At 33.0% G+C, this 18,972-nt stretch overlaps 1 protein-coding gene across 1 annotated transcript in view; it reads left to right on the top strand.

Moving 5' to 3' along the window:
• LOC111693163 (ATPase family AAA domain-containing protein 2-like) overlaps nucleotides 1-18,972 on the top strand; it is a 33,174-nt gene that overhangs the window by 2,257 nt on the left and 11,945 nt on the right. The window contains exons 3-7 of the mRNA XM_023457349.1: nucleotides 1,012-1,281; nucleotides 2,000-2,191; nucleotides 16,145-16,320; nucleotides 16,465-16,609; nucleotides 16,664-16,855. Coding sequence (XP_023313117.1) covers nucleotides 1,012-1,281; nucleotides 2,000-2,191; nucleotides 16,145-16,320; nucleotides 16,465-16,609; nucleotides 16,664-16,855 — 975 coding nt within the window. The remainder of the gene's footprint in view (nucleotides 1-1,011; nucleotides 1,282-1,999; nucleotides 2,192-16,144; nucleotides 16,321-16,464; nucleotides 16,610-16,663; nucleotides 16,856-18,972) is intronic.

An 18,972-nucleotide genomic window follows, 5' to 3' on the forward strand; every position in this document is an offset into this window, starting at 1 on the left:
CGTTTTGATTATGATTCAACGAAGATTATTGGCAAACAAAATAATATCAAAAAACGGTTATTAGATGAAATGATATGCATAAAAAAAGAAAAACACTCGGTAAATAAAAGATCGGATATTGAAACCCTCAGTAGATCATATTTTAACCTTATAGAGGAGATAAAAAGGTAATGTTTGTAAACTTTTTGTTTGGTTTTTGTTCACCCTTGGTCTCGTACGACAAAATAACTCTAATTTGATTTATATTTTAATACATGATCTTGATGTATGTGTACGCTATTCTCTACCTATATCTATACTGTCCAAGATTGTTATATGACATACTATGTATAACGAGACTAGGAAAACACAGTGAAACACTTAAATCTGTAATGTGAGTAACATATAAACAATATACGTAGATTTAATTTTAATTTAAAATTTTCTTTTTCGCATGTTATGTACAGGTTGTTGGTTGTTGCGTTTCTTGTTCATTCACCATATTTTGTTATTTTATTATTTATTATATAAAAACATTTTGTTTGTGTAATTTTAATACTTTTCTTTTTAAATTTGTGACATATCAAAATTGTTAGTGTGTCTGTATTTGTAATTTTTTTTCATGTTTATATAGATATTACTGTATTCATTTTATTGTAATGTTTTAGACACACTCTTTTAATTTTTTAATATTTTAATGTTAAGTTTGTTATTTATAAATTGTGATGTAATTTTGAAATTATTAAATTTTATAGTATCCTGAGGATGTCACGATAAGTGACGAAACGTCGACAATTGAGAAAATTTGCTGTTTTTCTCTGAAATTTGCCCTCTAATCTTCCCACTATTGACAACAAACTGAATAAAAATAAGGCTACCAATATCATTAGTTAGAATGTATTGTTAGTATGTCTTGGATTAAATGTTCTTATGAATGGAATGGTCAACTAATTTGAACCATCCTCAACACACCTCAACACACCTTCAATATTTAAACAAATTACTTATAATTATATACTGTCGTAAGTGTAGGCGACAAAAAGCAGACCGGCCATCATATTTTTTGACGAGTTGGATGGATTGGCTCCCATAAGATCAGACAAGAACGACCACATACATTCGAGCGTTGTAGCTACCTTACTCGCCCTCATGGATGGTTTGGACAACAAGCCTGGGGTTATAGTAATCGGGGCTACAAACAGGATAGAAGCAATCGATCCAGCTCTACGGAGACCCGGTAGATTCGACAAGGAACTATACTTTCCCTTGCCAGGAGTTGAAGCAAGAAAAGAAATCATACAGGTAAGTCTTTCATCAAATAACTCGGATCTAAACGTGGAGAATATTTTAGGTAAAATGACGTGCCTCTTAAAATAAATAGGTACTGAGTTAGCTGGTATGGTATGGATGGTTATCACTAGGTGGTGAAAATAACAAAAGGAAATTTGTTGACAATTATTTTATTAGCTTGAAATATTCAGTTTTAATATCCATCCTATTCTTTTTACATTTTTAATATGATTTCCATGAGAAGCTTTACATGGTTGTAAACAATTAACAAAATCCAGCTTTACCCGCTGCAATTCATCGCTTATAAGAGTTCCTTAAGTAGCCTATTCATATATACTGACTTTCTGTATTTGCAGTAACACCATCATGTTAGAACAGTATGTTGTGCTTCTTGCAAATCTGCATACCGATCGGAGTTAACTGTTGCAATTTGATTATTTTGCTCAAAAAAAATAAAGACCAATAATGGTTAGGTATAGGTTATTTGTAAATAGATTCTCTTCCTGCTAGAAGAACCTATAGAGACTATCTTCTAACAGACCAGTAACACCACACATGTTTCCTCTACAACGTTCATCAGTCACCAAACATCATTTTATCCTTATCGACCATCGACTATTGGTTTACTTTTGTCCTGGAATTTCTTGTCACCATTTTTAGATCGAATTTCATTTTGAGAATAAAAATGACCAAACACAACACAGTGGTATTATGATAGTTATCTTTTCAGGTGCATACAAACACTTGGAAACACAAACCGACGCCAAAATTTTTAATTAATCTTTCTGATTTAACGGCTGGATTCTGTGGATCAGATCTTCAAGCTCTATGTTCTGAAGCAGTTTTGTGTTGTATGAGAAGAATTTATCCGCATATCGAGACTAAGGGGTACAAAATAAAAATTGATGCTAACACCTTAAAAGTAAGCAAAATAATATCTTTATTAAAAACTCTTTATAACTATAGATGTAGGAGTTCTACATTCTTCAATTTTATTGTTATTTCCTGTCAAACTATAAAAACGAAGACTCCAGCGTTTTCAGCTGGTTCAAATATAAATATCTTGATGAACTTATTTAGATTATGTAATGGATAGCTTGTGAAAACGTTTAGTAAAAAAAATTATATAGGAATAATCTGAACAAAATTTTGACCATTCAATCAGAAGGACATATGTGATTTACTCCTTTTTCAAGTACATACTAAGTTGAGTGTCCCCAGAATATTTATAAGTATAGCGTAGGAGTTCCTTTTACAATATTTCTGAGAATTTCCTGCTAAACTATAAAACGTAGAAGAACCATGGGCGTAGATAGGAGACCTCTAATAAAAAATTTCCAAGTTTGGGGAGGACTTCGCTAATACAATGCGAAACATTGCCGTAATGTTAAAAATGTTGTCACCGCTGTTCTTGGTAGTGAAAATATTCGGAATTATTTAATTTTCGTGGCTGAAAACATATTTTCGAAACCGAGAGAGTTGCACTAACCAAATTTGGATAGGATAAAGGTAATACAATGCGAAACATCGCCTTAATGTTAAAAATGTTGTCACCGCCGTTCTTGGTGGTGAAAATTCGAAATATTTGGAATTATTCAATTTTCGTGGCTGAAAATACGTAGGTATTGTATTTTTGAATCACTAACCAAATTCGGACAGGACATAGCTAATACAATGCGAAACATCGTCTTAATAAAAAAAATCACGCAATCAACGACTTATCGATATAATATTTCAAAACCTAAGCGCAGTCAGCGACTTACTGATATGAGAAAGATGATATTGGGCACCCCTGTCCCCCCTAGCTACGCCCATGAGAAGAACACTGAGAAACTTTCGAGATATTAGCTTGTTAGTGATGTTTTTCAACTACCATACCTCCAGTATTTTCATTGAGCCCAAATTCATGTATAAACGTTCCTGTTAAGATTTTGGGCCCTTTCATATTTTAAGCAGTTTTCTATAAAACCGAAAACCGATTTTCCTAAGAGGAAACGGAAGCCGACTTACATCTCGAACATGATTTATAATTTACTAATTCTTTGTATTAATTTTTTTTAATGATCACTGAGTCAGGACAAGTTTTTTTTAACTTAAGATTATATTATTGACGGAATGTTTCCTATTTCTCAAATTTTGAACGATTAGGCTGCCTATTACAGGGCATGTGGCCAAAAATATGTGATCGTCATAAGGAATACCTACGTTGTGTGTATCTATTTTTTTAATTGACCGGAAGGCGCTGGCTACTAACTTTGTGGAGGGGATGTATGGTTTAATTATACAAAACAAAAGCAGAGTAAATACACCTAACTTTATTATCTACATACAACAGTCTTCAAATTAAACATGTGACAAATATAAAGAACAACAAAAACATTAACAACCATTTAACATAGAATAAGAGTGCCAGGCTCACCTAGAGCTCCTGTGGGGAAAGAGCATGGCAGAGAAACCCACGATCGTTGCTCTTACCACCCAAATATAAATACAAAACAACCACTAACCAAAGGCATAAATTAAGATCCTTTGCTAATGATAAATAAGTCCTGTCTCATTTAATGTGTCACTAAATGTCATCTGTTACCTCATATTAGTCATACACACTTCCAAGTAAAACTGAAGAGGTTTGGTGTTAGTTAGCCGGCAGAGCCGGAAGGTACTGGAGTCCCATACGGGAGGCAATCCAGCTATAGTTGAGATTTCGGAAGATCCTTCATAACACTGGAGTCCCATACGGGAGGCAATCGAGCTTAATCCAGATTCGTTCCGCACGGGCGAAAATGTTAGTAAACTCAACAAGGCTCGTATAGACGTATGACATAAAGTGAGCACAAGAAATCAAAGAATGTGAAACAAAGAAGTTGCTATTGCTATATCTGGGCAGTCACGACAATATACATATTTTAACATGTAATAAATAATGAGCAATCTTTAATAATAATTGTGACAATTTTATATTAGGAAAATACACGCCCCTGAGCGTAAGACAATGAAGGCTAAACATATACAGAATTATTATCATGAAACATCTAGGTTTTTCGAACAACGTAATCATAACAAAAACCAGTTAGATGTGAAACAAAGAAGTCGTTATTGTAATGTCTGGGCGCCCACACAATATATATTATATTTTAACATGAAATAAATAATGAGCAATCGTTAATAATAATTATAACAATTTTACCTTAGAAAAAATATATGCCCTTGAGCATAAAGCAATGGAAGCTAAACATATAAAGAATTATTATCATGAAACATCTATAAACATCACAATCATAAAATTATATAGAACAATTAATAACAAAGTACTTAAAGAATATTACCTGCTAACTAATACCGGTTAAACACTTAATTTTCCACTAATTCTATATTTTTCACACTACACTGATCGTCTTGCTAACTATCTGCACACTGTTCTCACTTCAACTGCCTATCTTCAACTACCTATCTCCAACTATTATGGCTTCCTTCCAGAATTTCCTTCCTAAGTGCCCGCTGTTTGCGCTTCCTTCTATCGACCGTTAATATTACTTTTTCATTATTATACAACACCTATGTAACGGGTGACGTGGAAGTTGATAAGAAAAGTACGGTTTTGCACAATACACCAGTATTTTTAATTTTGTGAGAATTTTTCTTAATATTCGTTGAATACCTTACAAAAGATGTCTATTTTTTTATTTAAAGTTTAGTTCTGTAAAATAATAATGGAACAGCATTATCCCCAGAGCTCGGTTTGAAATGGAAAAGTGTTAAAAGATATCATATATCAAGTAGTGAACGAAGATTACTAAAAAATCAACAAAAACTAAAATAAGTTGTGGCGCATAATTATTTTTTAATATAATTATCTACACGCCCCTGGTTGTTAGATATACAGTGTGTTTCACTTAAAGTTGGAAGACGTCCGTATTTAGGATGGCGTTGGCCGATTTCCAAAATTTTTTTTTGTTATGTGATTTTATGTGATAGTAGGTACTCAAAAAGGCCTACTTTTTGATATTATATTTTTTGACATGTGATATTTTCTACGGCCTATTATCATTAATAAAAGACCCTCAAAAATTAAAAAACATATTAGACATTTTTTTAAGAATGAAATGGATAGCATTTTCGATTTGATGACACCTCAAAACCCTAAATACAAAGTTTCATTATTATAGCTTTCACAAGGTGTTCACAAAATAGGTGCAAACTTCGAAAAATTTCACTCAGAGCGTCTTGTATTAACAGTGGAAAATATTTTCAAGATATTTTTCCATAATTTTATTAACCGTAGGTATATCCATGCAGTTTCATTGATTTCACTCATACAGGATGCTCACAATATGATAGCCAAATTATATATATATTTTTTTATTCTACCAGAAATTAATTTCACATCGAAATAATATTTAACCTACTATTCAATTCGTCTTCTCTTATTTCTAATAACGTTCCTCAACTGATGTGGTGTTATTTGTCGACAAGCTTATCTAATTCTATTACCTACATAAATCTTAATTAAAAAAATTAATGTGTTTTGTGGGATTTTATGTGATCGAATAATCGAGTCCGTATTTCTTAACGTTAATCTAAATGCAGAGATTTCTTTGAATTTTTTAAATAATGATTTCTGGGATTTCCTTATATAAAACAGAACCTCTACCTTCAACTAGATGGAGCACCTACTCATGATGCGGTAATAGTAAGTCATTGGTTGAATGAGAATTTCCCGAGAAAATGGATAGTTGAGTGGCCATCAAGACCTCCAGACTTGACGCTTCTTGATTTCCTTTTATGGGGAACTTTGAAAAACAAAGTGTATTAAACAAGACCCCAGCAGATTTATGTAATAGAATTAGACAAGCATGTCGACAAATAACACCACATCAGTTGAGGAAAGTTATTAGAAATAAGAGAAGACGAATTGAACAGTAGGTTAAATATTATTTCGATGTGAAATTAATTTCTGGTAGAATAAAAAAATATATATATAATTTGGCTATCATATTGTGAGCATCCTGTATGAGTGAAATCAATGAAACTGCATGGATATACCTACCGTTAATAAAATTATGGAAAAATATTTTGAAAATATTAGAGTTATTAGAAATAAGAGGAGACGAATTGAACAGTGAACTAATAGAAAAGTAATATTTAAATTTTATTTTGTTGTGAAATTTATTTCTGGTATAATAAAGAAACTATACAGGCTGTTACAAATTCGCTTCTCACTACAAGGATCTCGAAAACGGTGAGAGATACAAACTAGCTTAAATGTGGGTAAAGTTGCGTAATCAGGGGACCAACATTATGCCTTAAAAAAATCAAGGCTAACATGATTAGTTTTCGAAAAATACCGTTTCCGAGATCTCTAAAATGAGAAGCGAATTTGTAACAGCCTGTATAATATGACTGTCTTATTATGAGCACCCTGTATCAATGAAACTGCACGGAAAAATTAATTAAAATTAAGAAAAAATACCTTAAAAGTATTTTCCACTGTCCACTGTTAATAAAGGACACTGCTATGAGTGAAACTTTTCGAAGTTTGCACCTATTTGGAACACCCTGTAAAAGCTATAATAATGAAACTTTGTATTTAGGGTTTTGAATGTGATCAAATCGAAAATGCTATCTATTTCTCTCTTAAAAAATGCGTAATACGTTTTTTAATTTTTGAGGGTGTTTTCTTAATAGGTAGGCGGTAGAAATTATCACGTCACAAATTATAATATCAAAAAGTAGGCCTATTTGAGTACTATCACATAAAAAAAAATTTTTGGAAATCGGCCAGCGCCATCCTAAATTTGGAGATGTTCCGACTTTAAGTGAAACACACTGTATATTAATATAAACTATATTTCTTAAAATGACTTGTAGAGTATCCCTCTAAAATATTTATTAGATACTTTAGAAAAAGCCCTGTATATTTCTAAAGTGTGAATTTCTGGCAACAGAGCGAAACTATTTGACAACTATTTTTTTAGAAAATATTTAGACTTTATTTACTGATTACCACGTTCGCTACGTACTAAAACTGCTAGCTTTTTCCTTAATTGTTTAACAATAATCGAATTCCTTCACATTAAATATGCATAAATTAAAATTTACATCGTTTCTAAAAATCTCGTGAATTTTTAAATAAATTCGCTATAATTTCCATGTCCTCCGCATGCACCAGAGAAGAGCTCAAAACCTAGCGGAGAAAGTACACGCATAAATAATGAAGATTAAAATCGGTATAAATATCTTCTGGCGTCAGCCAACATCAGATCAGTTCGTTACAGCATCCGACGCACATTTTTCGATACAATTCTGCGCTTATTACATTCGAGAAAACAAAAATGATCGCCTCCGCGTGCTCTTCTCTCCTGTTCATAAGTTCGCTGACAATTGTAAGTGCTGGATTGATAGGAGGCGGTGCGCCAGCTGACATCTCGCATCTCGTGGAAGTCACCAGGCACGTGGCCATACCGGTGGTGCAACACCAACCAGTGCCTATTCCTCATACGGTTCCGATACCATTACCAAAACCAGTTGCGATCCCATTACCGCAGCCATATCCTCTCCACGTGAAGATACCTCAACCCGTGGCCATACCCATCATTAAAACCATATTGGTGCCTGTGGAGAGGCCAGTGCCGTTCCCTGTGGAACACCCGGTTCCCTACCACATCGAGCGGCCGGTGCCCGTGCCAGTGGAGGTGAACGTGCCTATCCACATTCCAAGGCCTATTCCCGTCAAGGTGCCTGTGTACAAGGTGGTGGTCCATCACAGCAAGTACTGAGGTGGTCAGGGAGGCGTGATTGTGACTCATGATGAGTTGTTTTGTTGTTAATTTTATTTATATTTTTGTTTAATGCTTTTTTGTTATTTGTTTGTTTTACTACATGGAAATATTAAATATTTTAATTTCAAAACGTTTTTCATTTTAAGTAGATTTAAATCAACTTTTCAAAATTTAATGTCTACTGGTACATAGCATCTCTGGAAACGAATGAACCATACTTTAATGATAGCCTTCTCCATTGGAAATAAACCGATTTAGATCAAGTTACCTTAGTACAAATCTGCTCCCTTGAAAGTTATCATTCAAAAAAAATTGTTTTGTTCCATTTTTTAAATGGTTAATATTTCACAGAAGTTTATCTGGGGTAGTTTTTGGGGTAGCCAAATATGAGCTTATTTTTTTTTTACTTAAGTCGCTAAGAACATATTAAACTTTTTTTGCCATTATACAGGGTGATTTATTAATAATTTATTAAATAATAATAAGGAAAGATTGTTGACGTCAAAATTATGACAATTAAACTGAATCTGAAGTCTTATTCGAATATTGTTCCTTTTTCTTCTACAGGGTGTTAAATAAACAACTGAATAAACAAAAAAATCAATTTTTTGCAATATTTTGAATATCTTTATTCAGGTTATCCTGAAAATTTACACACTTAAGGTTTTTATAGAGGCAATTACGAATATGATAACTATGCTGCAGTCACTTCTAGAGGGCGCTAGTTACACTCTTCTATCCGTCTAAAAATTTGTGTAACTGTTTTGTCTTTAGAAAATCTGAGTTTCCAACAATAAATTATTAAATTCAATTCAATTCTAAAAAGTCACTAAACTCAACCATTAAGTATATTTTTATATATTATACAATATTGAGATTTTAGAGACTATGGGCTAAAATTAATTAAACATTTGTATCGTAGTAGGTTGTGAAATATGAAAACTTTACGGACAAACACAATAATAAAAAGTATGCAGAAATACAAAAATACATAATTAACTATAAAAGATTATCAAAATGGCCACGATTAACTTCGATGCATTTTCTCAGCCTCTTCAAATTAAATCTGACATTGAATAAAGTTCCCTGTTGAGAGATTTAATATGATTTAATGTGGGGTAATCTTGCAGAAGGATCTTGTAGTGCCAAATATAGGACTGGAGTTAGATGATCCGGATACAGTCTTTTTTTCAGGATTCTGAAAACGAAGGATTGAGCTAACCAAGTAGTATCTGCGATACGGCGTGTACTTGATTTCATATATTCTGCATTTCGTGATAAAACATCATCTTAGTCTGTTTTTAGTATTTTGCAGCTTTTCCAACATCTCTCTTTAGATAAAAGGATCCTGTTTCTCCTAACCCATCATACAATCTCTTGAACAGCTTGAAATCAGATTGTATCTTATTGTATTTTAACCCTAAGTACATCCCTGCTACCCTGGGATCACAGTAACTTTTGTGGGCGTAGACGCAATCATATTTCTCATCTCGTACCATCTTTTATTGAATTATTTAAAACATTGGTGTACATAATTTTCTTGAGGTCCTGTAACTTTTTAAAGAATTAAAATTATTGTACTAAGATAACTTAAATTAAATCGTTTTAATTTCAGTCAAGAAAACTATCCTTGCAATATAACCCATTCGGTTCCGGTCTCTCTATATAGCCTGAGTGTAATATTACTGCATTCACAGGACTACATCTCGATAGAAGCGCTGATAGTCGAAAGTAAGTCGATCTTAAATTGGAAAAGATGTACAGGGTGTATTTAAATGGAGTAGAAATGGTACCTTGATAACCTTAAGCCGAAGTATGCCTTCATCCATAATGGCTTAATTTGTAAGTTACAGGGTGTTTAAGTTTTTAACAAAAATCTTGGGTAGGAGATTTAACAAAATAAAGGTAAAAATTCACTCAATTTGTATACAATGATAACAACCAGCGAGAGGGATACTCGAAGATACCGTTAGTCCCCCCCAGAATTTATTAATATTTTCATTAGATCTCCAATTGTATGTAAAGACAAATTAGGTATCTCCTGCATTTTATTTGGAAAACGAGTAATTTTTTAGTTATTTTTTTTTTAGTCTTAAATAAGCTTAGGTACTACACAGTTGAAACAAAAGTAAAATAACTCTAAAACTGTTCGTTTCATAAAAAATATTTATAGGAATCTTTTATTGCAAATATAATGTAACCGTTAACAACAAAAAGAACATTGGCGTAGAACTTTCAAATTTTCTATTCAACTGAATTTGGATGATTTCATTGTGTTTAAAATTATATTTGTAATAAAAAAACACTTATTTTTCGAATAAAATGCAAGAGGACTTTTTTCTCTGATATACCTTTACGAATCAAATGAACTTTCCTCTCAGTAACTTGGAAATTATGAGGTTCTTAATGACGTGTGCTTATATTCATAGACGATTACGTTTTATTTGTAATTGAAGAATAATGAGCATAATTTAGGTATTATGTTGGTCTAATATTGTCTTTGTATTGATGGTATTGTGGGAAACACTACTCTAAGGGATGAGTCCCGTCCAGTATTGAATTAAATTTCTAGTAAACAAATAAGATTATTTGTCACACATAATATGAGTTCAAAAAGTCTTCTTGTTCTCGTATTAGTTGTTTTTCTTAATTTTGTTTTTGTAAATAATTACTTTTTCTAGGTTTCCTGATTTTGTTTTTCCAACACCAATACCAATAAATTTTCATAAACTAGTCGATACTCCTGTTTTTCGTAACATAATGTTTAAATCGATTTTGTTCCCAAACGATGCTACCTACAGAAATAATGAAAGTATTATTTATCGCAAAATTTTTTAAAATACCTATATCTTTTTATAGTAAAAATACCCAGGTGCAATATTGGAATTAGAGTGAAATTTACCTATAGCCTCCTCAGTTTAAAATAACCCAGATAAAATTTAAGATTTATTTTTCAATCATTTTATCTTGAACAATTTTGGAGATATCTGATAATCTTGGGTAGCAGTTCTATTAGAATATACAAAAATTGCTTTAACTTTTGCGTATTTGTGTGCTCTACATACGCAATGATAATGATCCTCAAGATATGGAAAGAATCACCATACTTGCAGCATAAGAAATATAAAATTTACATTGTCAGTTACTAAACATCATACGTAATAGTGTAAATGGTTTCTTCTTTGTAACAGCTATCACAAACCGCAAGTTCCTTGTTATTTTTTACCATTTCTTTTACATTTGATGGTCGAGACTGAATAATTATACAGAGGTCAACCTGTCCTAATAAATCACAGTTACATAATCCTACACTTGAACAGGCTGATAAAAATTAAGAAAGTTTAATTTTGCCAAAGTCAGAGAAAGTTGATTTAATTTTGGAGAAATGGAAGAATTTTACATAATGGTTCATCCACGCAGGAAATAATAAATCACATGGAGGAAGGTCGATAAGAAAGGAGAAAAATATATTTTTTTGATATAACGAAACTTTGTTAAAAGAGGCAAAATCATTTTCAAAAAGAGAAGATATTTATTTATTCATAGGATTGCAGGAATTCATAACTTCACACTCTATTAATTATTATGTAATTATATTTACCTATAATTTTCGAGAGCAATGATAGTATACTGATTAATATTTGCGAATAACAAAAGTGTTGTAAAGCTAATTATTTTTATAAGCAGGGTATTTTCTAGGTTTATCTCATATTTTCAAATCATTCATTTTAGAACAAAACTCAAATAAATTTACCACACTGTTGAATATATCACATACAGGGTGTCTCACAGTGACGGCTCATTGGAATTATTTCAGAGACTACTTCGATTTGAATTTTGAAAATTTGGGATACCAGGTTTTCGGGCATGCCCTTCTCAACTAAAATAATGGCGTCTACGTACCACTTCCGGTTATACTGGAAGTCGTCATTAATTTATTTTAAATGGAACACCTTATATATTATTGCAATTTTGGATTCTACGTGTTATTTTAGGTGGACTTTTATGAAGTTTCCCTATTCCTAAAATTAACCGTTTTCGAGATGTTTAATTTTTTTAAAAAAAATTGAGAGAAACAGTGACTAGCTTCAAACCATGTGTATTTTATAGTAATACAGATAAAGCAACAATATTTATAGGGGGATAGCTAGACCACTAAGCTTTCCATCCATGCTTTCAAAGTGGCTAGTCGATTTGCTAAAATTCTTCTTTTTTCTGCTCATTGGTGGCAAATTTGATGTTCTGCTTATAATACCATTACAACGTCCGTAAATGAATAATAAATTTAAAATATCAGCATTTGAAATGTATTGTCTTCCATTTCTTATAAACACTAAATAAAACTGTCACTACAAGAGACTAACAACAAATTGACAGTTTAGTTGACTGTTTTGAAGTTTTGCTAAAAATTCCACAGCTATTCTCGCAAGAAACTACATGATTTTAGGTGATTACACAAAAAAGTAGTAGATAACTAAAAACTAGAAGAGATAGGTATTAGGGGTCTAGCTATCCCCCTATAAATATTGTTGCTTTATCTTTTTTACTATAAAATACACATGGTTTGAAGCTAGTCACTGTTTCTCTCCATTTTTTTGAAAAAAATTAAATATCTCGAAAACGGTTAATTTTAGGAATAGAGGAACTTCATAAAAGTCCAGGGTGTTCCATTTAAAATAAGCAAGTAGATGGCGACTTCCGGTATAACCGGAAGTGGTACGTGGACGCCATTATTTTGGTTAAGAAGAGCATGCCCGAATTTGCATCATGCTGATGTTAATAGTTTAGAGACTGTAAACAAAAATAACTTTTTTGTTTTCACATTTGAGGGCCCGTAACTTGTCAACGAAGGCCCGTATGAAAAAAATGTATATGAAGAACTGATATTATTTAGACCTCATCTATTTGTACTCGACTTTTTTGTATCAGGTACCGGGACACCCTGTATATTATAAATCTTGTCACATTAAATGTGTATTTACATATATCATTTTCAAACCGTATGTTCCCAAATTGATTCGTTAAAAAATCCACTTAATTGTGTGACTTTCTTGCTATCAAATTAATTTATAGGAATTTGAATCTTACATAATGATAAACACCGCTCTACTAAATGTCACTTTTCCAATTATTACGTCTTCAAACGTTGTGATCCTATGAGGGATGTAGTGAAAGTAAAGTGAAAGACTACAACGTATATAATTGGAAGATTCACAAAACATCCCATAGTTCCTTACAACTTCTTCCTAAGACATCTATACCGAGTTCCCTGGGTACAGCAATGAATTATTTTGTGTACTTTATCTTTTCACTACAAGTGCTGACATTTGTGAATTGTGGTGACATCGGAGGCTATGGAGGTGGCGGTGGAGGTGGTGGCTACGGTGGTGGATATGGAGGCGGTATAGGAGCAGGCGTCGTCGGAGGTGAACATGGGGGTGGCATTGGAGGCGGCGGCGGCGTAGGAGGTGGCCAAGGGGGTGGTATTGTAGCGGTCGGCTATGGAGGTGGCATAGGGGGCGGCGGCGGAGGTGGCTACGGAGGCGGCTATGGAGGTGGCGCTGGAGGAGGTATCGAAATCGGTCACGGGGGTGGTATTGGGGGCGGATTTGGAGGTGGCGGCGGCGGAGGTGGCTACGGAGGTGGCTATGGAGGTAGCGCTGGAGGAGGCATCGAAATCGGTCACGGGGGTGGTATTGGAGGCGGCTATGGAGGCGGCTTTGGAGGTGGCGTAGGAGGCGGTGCAGAGGTTTCTCACACGGTGGAGATCACCAGACACGTCCCCATCCCAATCTTCAGGCACGAAAAAGTGCCTCTTCCTCATACGGTGCCTGTGCCACTACCGCAACCTGTAGCAATACCCGTTCACCAACCTTACCCCGTTCACATCAAGGTGCCACAGCCAGTGGCGATTCCTGTACTCAAGACTATCCACGTGCCCATAGAGAAAACAGTGCCAGTGCCCATTGAGAGGGCCATACCATACCACATAGAAAAACCTGTACCTATTCCGGTGGAGGTTAATGTACCCATCCATATCCCCAGGCCTGTGCCAATTAAGGTGCCGGTTTACAAGGTCGTGTACCACCACCCTAAGTACTACTGAGATCAAGAAGACTGTTCTGTAACTGTTATTTTTTTTTTAGTTGTGACGCTTTGTTATTAATTTTATTTTTTTTTGTTGTTCCTCTGTTATTTGTTCGCTAATAAATATATTATGTAGAAATTATGTATGAAAACTTATTTGTATTTTATTTAAGAAAACTTATTAATATGATTCCTTAATCTACACAAGAATAATTTACACAAGAATGATATACATATACGTAGACATAGATATAGCCTCCATAAAATTATAGAATTTATTTATTACATAATTATTACATCCAAATGACATTACATGTATTAACATTATTATACGTCATATTTTCTCTAACCATTATCTAAACATTATCTTAAAACCAGAAAGATTAAATTAAAACACAGGAAATTATTATGAAATGAAAATTCATTATGAAGCCATAATCTGATCAAGACATCATTTATTCTTTCTTTTGTGTACCTCCCTTTAAAATTAATCAAGCAACGCCTATAAATTCTGTAAATTCAAGATATTTATTTTATATTTAGCAGATATTTAAAAAAAGATAGCATTTTCCATAAGAAAAGTCACCGATTAAAATTTCCTCGAAATGAAATCAACGACATTTGAAACTAAAAAATGTTATTTATCACCAAGGAATCAGGAATAAATGATTGGAAAAAATATCATCTTTGAAACACCGCTTTAATTTAAAAATTATTGATTTGCTCTCTGCTATTAAGCAGTGATGATCTAAGATAATTAATCTTAGATCATCACATCAAGGATTAACCGGAGAGAAGAAATTTATGACAAAAGTTGTGTTTTGAAAATATTATGATTTCTTATTACGAATTTAATGTTAATGTCAATTTTAAGAATTTAATGGGAGATGATTTCTAAAAAAATACACATTTTATGATTAATAGTGTATTTAAATTTGTAGTGTCCTCCAATTAAAATTGAATTTTTATTAGACAACATTTTATTCATAAAGATAATAAAATTGTAATAGAAAGTTAAAAAATTTATTAGGTATAAATTTACTGTGAGAGTAGAAATCGGAAGTGTAAGTTACATAACGTTACATTATGTGACGTGAGATATATTAAGTGAAAATAGCAACCGGTAATGATATGTTTATGGTTTATTGAGCTCAGTCTGATTTTAAGAACCATATACTGAAACTCTGAATCTACAACAACGGAAACGAAGAGAAAGGCATAAATATAAATAAATATGTATAGACGTACGAGGATTGACAACAAAGTTCGCGAACTTACGCGGTAAAATTGGCAAGTTCAAAGTACTTCCTCTGGGAAATTATATACCAATATTAGAAGCTCGTTCACTTTTTATGATAATTTTAAAGCAATTTTGCGAAACGACCTTGAAAACGGCTGCCGTACTGTTCCTGATATCAGTGTCAATAGAATAGAATAATTTCAGCAATAGAAAAATGTGTTGCTACAACTCACACGACACTGACAGTATAATAATTTTTAACTCACAGCCAAATCATTATGAACTGTGATGAAGTATCATTCCTATTTACTGAATCTAATTTCGATAATCTGTTTTTATTTTTGGCATATTGAGGGCATAGAAGCAATACTACGACAGAATCATTGGAAACTTTTTCACAAAATCTGCTCCCAAATCTTATAAAGGGTGAACTAGGTGTTAACATTAGCAAATATCCAAAGAAGGCACCTAGTTTAAGAGTAATTTCAGTAATATTTGGCTATAGCAACAATGACTTTTACCGCGATCCTGATTGTCAGATTTGGTAACTGTATAATAAATGAATAACAAAAAGAAAAGATACGTTTTAAAACATCAAATTAATTTTTTTAAATTACATTGTTTCATTAGAACAACAAAATATTTCAGCTTAGGCTTAATTTTAATATAAGTCTTACTTATACAATCTCGAAGAAGATTAATGTAAACAGATATTAGTCTACTTATTACTTTCACTATTTTGGTTTACTTTTTTATATAATTTGTCTAGGTTGAAGACTGTGACTTTTTGGCAGCTAGGTTAAATTTAGTACCGTCCACCTTCAAACAGGGTCGAGCAATAAGGAACCTCAGTCACATAATCAAACCACTTCTGAACAGACAACTAACCAGAATCTTAAGATATTTGCATTTGCTTTGGCCACATTTCTTACAAGAAGGTTACAGGTAAGTATTTGAATGTAGGTAGCAGGTAGATACTCGTAATTACTAATTAATAATAGAGTCTAGCGATTTAAAATATCTATATATTAATTTCAACCGTATGTGAAACAAAGTAGCTAGATAATTATCTACATTGTCTTATTGCAGATATACTGTAGGCGAAAAACGATATGCTGGTAGAATTCTACTGGTAGGGTCAAACACGCAAGGACTGAACACCCATTTAGTGCCGTCCCTTTTGAAACATTTGGAACATTTACCGTCTTTTGTTTACGATACAAGATTATTCGATGTGAGTTAGTTTCTCACATAAAGCTTTTTAATATTGAATCTAACACAATTCTAGAGAACCAAGTTGACGAATTTTATCAACGTCCAATTTAACTTCCCCGCTGTTATTTTACTGTCGAGAATTGATGAATGGTGGGATTACATAGACGACTGCGATCAACACAGCATCGTGTCCACTTTAGAAGATGTCCACGCCGGACTTCCAATCTTAACCATAGCCTCTTGTAAGGCGGATATCCCTGCTAGGGTAAGCCGACGTTTTTCAAAATTTCTTACTACATGAGACCTTAATAATTAATAATCAAATAAACCTGTTTCAATGGCAGGTACAGGGAGTAACGGCGGCGTAATTGTGTAACAACAGACTGCTTATTTTCGTTAAAATAGACATGGAAGCAAGCGTAACATTGTCCTAAAGAAAAAACTATTGAAAATATGGACGTCAAAATTGACACAGAGCAGTTTTCCCGTTGTAATTACCTCAAGAAAAATTAATAGACGTGCGGAATTTTGACCTGTCAAACAAACCTGAAAAATAATGTTCTTTTAGATTGGAAATGTGGATTAATTTTTTATTAAAACTTTATTATAAAATAGAATTTTTCTCAAATTCACTCTTATTTCAGGCGGGATTACGTACTTCTAATTATTAAAATTAGAGAAAAGTTCGGATCGATACAAATAAGTTTGAGTCTGAGATAGCTCCGCCCACAAATACCCAATGGACATGGCAAGGGCTCCAGGAAGTCGCAATCTCAAATCGCCGCTTCTACGTCTTATTCCTTTTAGTCGAATGCGTTCTCTCTCAATCTCGCGTAACACTGCGTGAATCAAAAACACAAACGTATTTGTGTGTGTCTATAATTGGCTATTACACGTGAACAATGCATTCTACGAAAAAAATTCGAGAAACACAAAGCTTTTATTGAAATGGATTTATCCAAATCTGTAAAAGGGTTAAACTATTATTATTAGTATGTGGTTGCCTCGTGTGTTACTGTATGACTTAGATGTTTATGGACGAGGCAACGTAAGAACCGAGCCTGGGTTTTGACTTTTTTAAATGAAATTCTATTGAAAATTGCGGAAGGAGCAGTAAAATTGATTTCTACAAATTTTCTAGAAGGTACGATAAAAAGGATTACCAGCATTTTTGGCAATGGGAAAAATTACAGTGACTCTATACAAGATTATTTTTACATACTTTTGGGTGTGGGAAGTACAAATTTTTTGTGTCACTTTCCTTTTTACGTATTTAATCTAAGAAAGTTAGTAGTACGTCATTGTGGTCAAAATACTCAATGGTTATGTTCATAAAAAATGTGAATATTTCATATTTTCTAAGATTTATAGCATTTGTTTGCATATTATTCTAATCAACCCAAAATTCTGACCCCTCTCAAAGAGGAAGTAAACCGTTTTATGAAACTTCTATTAAGGAAGAATGTGGTTGCAATGGTAGGTCTAGCTGCTGGCTTTTGTCGCGAAGAGTTATAAAATATGGTTCTTGATGATGTGCAAGATACAGGATCACAGTTAGTAATTATACTTCATACAAAATAAACAAATATAAAATGGAAGTTTAGCTTTATCCTTGGAAAAAGTACTATCCAAAAAGTGAATTATGTTGACAATAAGCTTGGCTGAAAATTGTACTGTTGCTGATCAAGATGTTGCTAACGTAAACGATAAAACTGATGGCAAATTATTATATTGTTAAAAACGTGGAATCACAAAATATCTCTTGGTGTAATAAATGATTTTCTGAAGATATTACAGGCTGTCGAGTACAGTTTGTCAGTGGATAGCTGAACTTTACTAGAAACGTCAGTCTATCCATTGTTCGCACTTTATAACTGAATCTTATAACCAATGCAAAACAATCTTGGGCATCATTTTACGACTGTATTAAAACTTTACAAGTTATACTGTTGTTTTACTGTTACTGTTTACTGTTGTTTTAGCAAAAGCCATTCAGTTTCAAGCTTTTTGAACGATTAATAAATAAACCCTTATGTAACCAATCTGTGCTGCATGAGAAGAGAATAGCTCAAATTTTTTATAGGTCATTGTTTTTGTTGTACATCTGCGATTTTTCTTAAAAATTCTGGTGCCGATCTCTCAATTTTAAAACGACATGGTGGATTGAGACGTCCTTCTGTAGCTAGCTGAAAATTCCGTCGAAGGAAAAGTCAAAGTAGTTCCAGTGATATAAGGTGGAGAAATTTGTGTAACACCTTCAACACGCCGTAGTTGATCTACGGCATAAAATAGTATCTAAGTTGTCTATTAAAGTACTACACTTTTATTTAAAATATACAGGGTGATACAAAACGTATAAAAAAAATTTTTTTGAATATACAG

The sequence above is a fragment of the Anoplophora glabripennis genome, unplaced genomic scaffold (assembly GCF_000390285.2).
Source record: "Anoplophora glabripennis isolate ALB-LARVAE unplaced genomic scaffold, Agla_2.0 scaffold162, whole genome shotgun sequence".
Classification (NCBI taxonomy): domain Eukaryota; kingdom Metazoa; phylum Arthropoda; class Insecta; order Coleoptera; family Cerambycidae; genus Anoplophora; species Anoplophora glabripennis.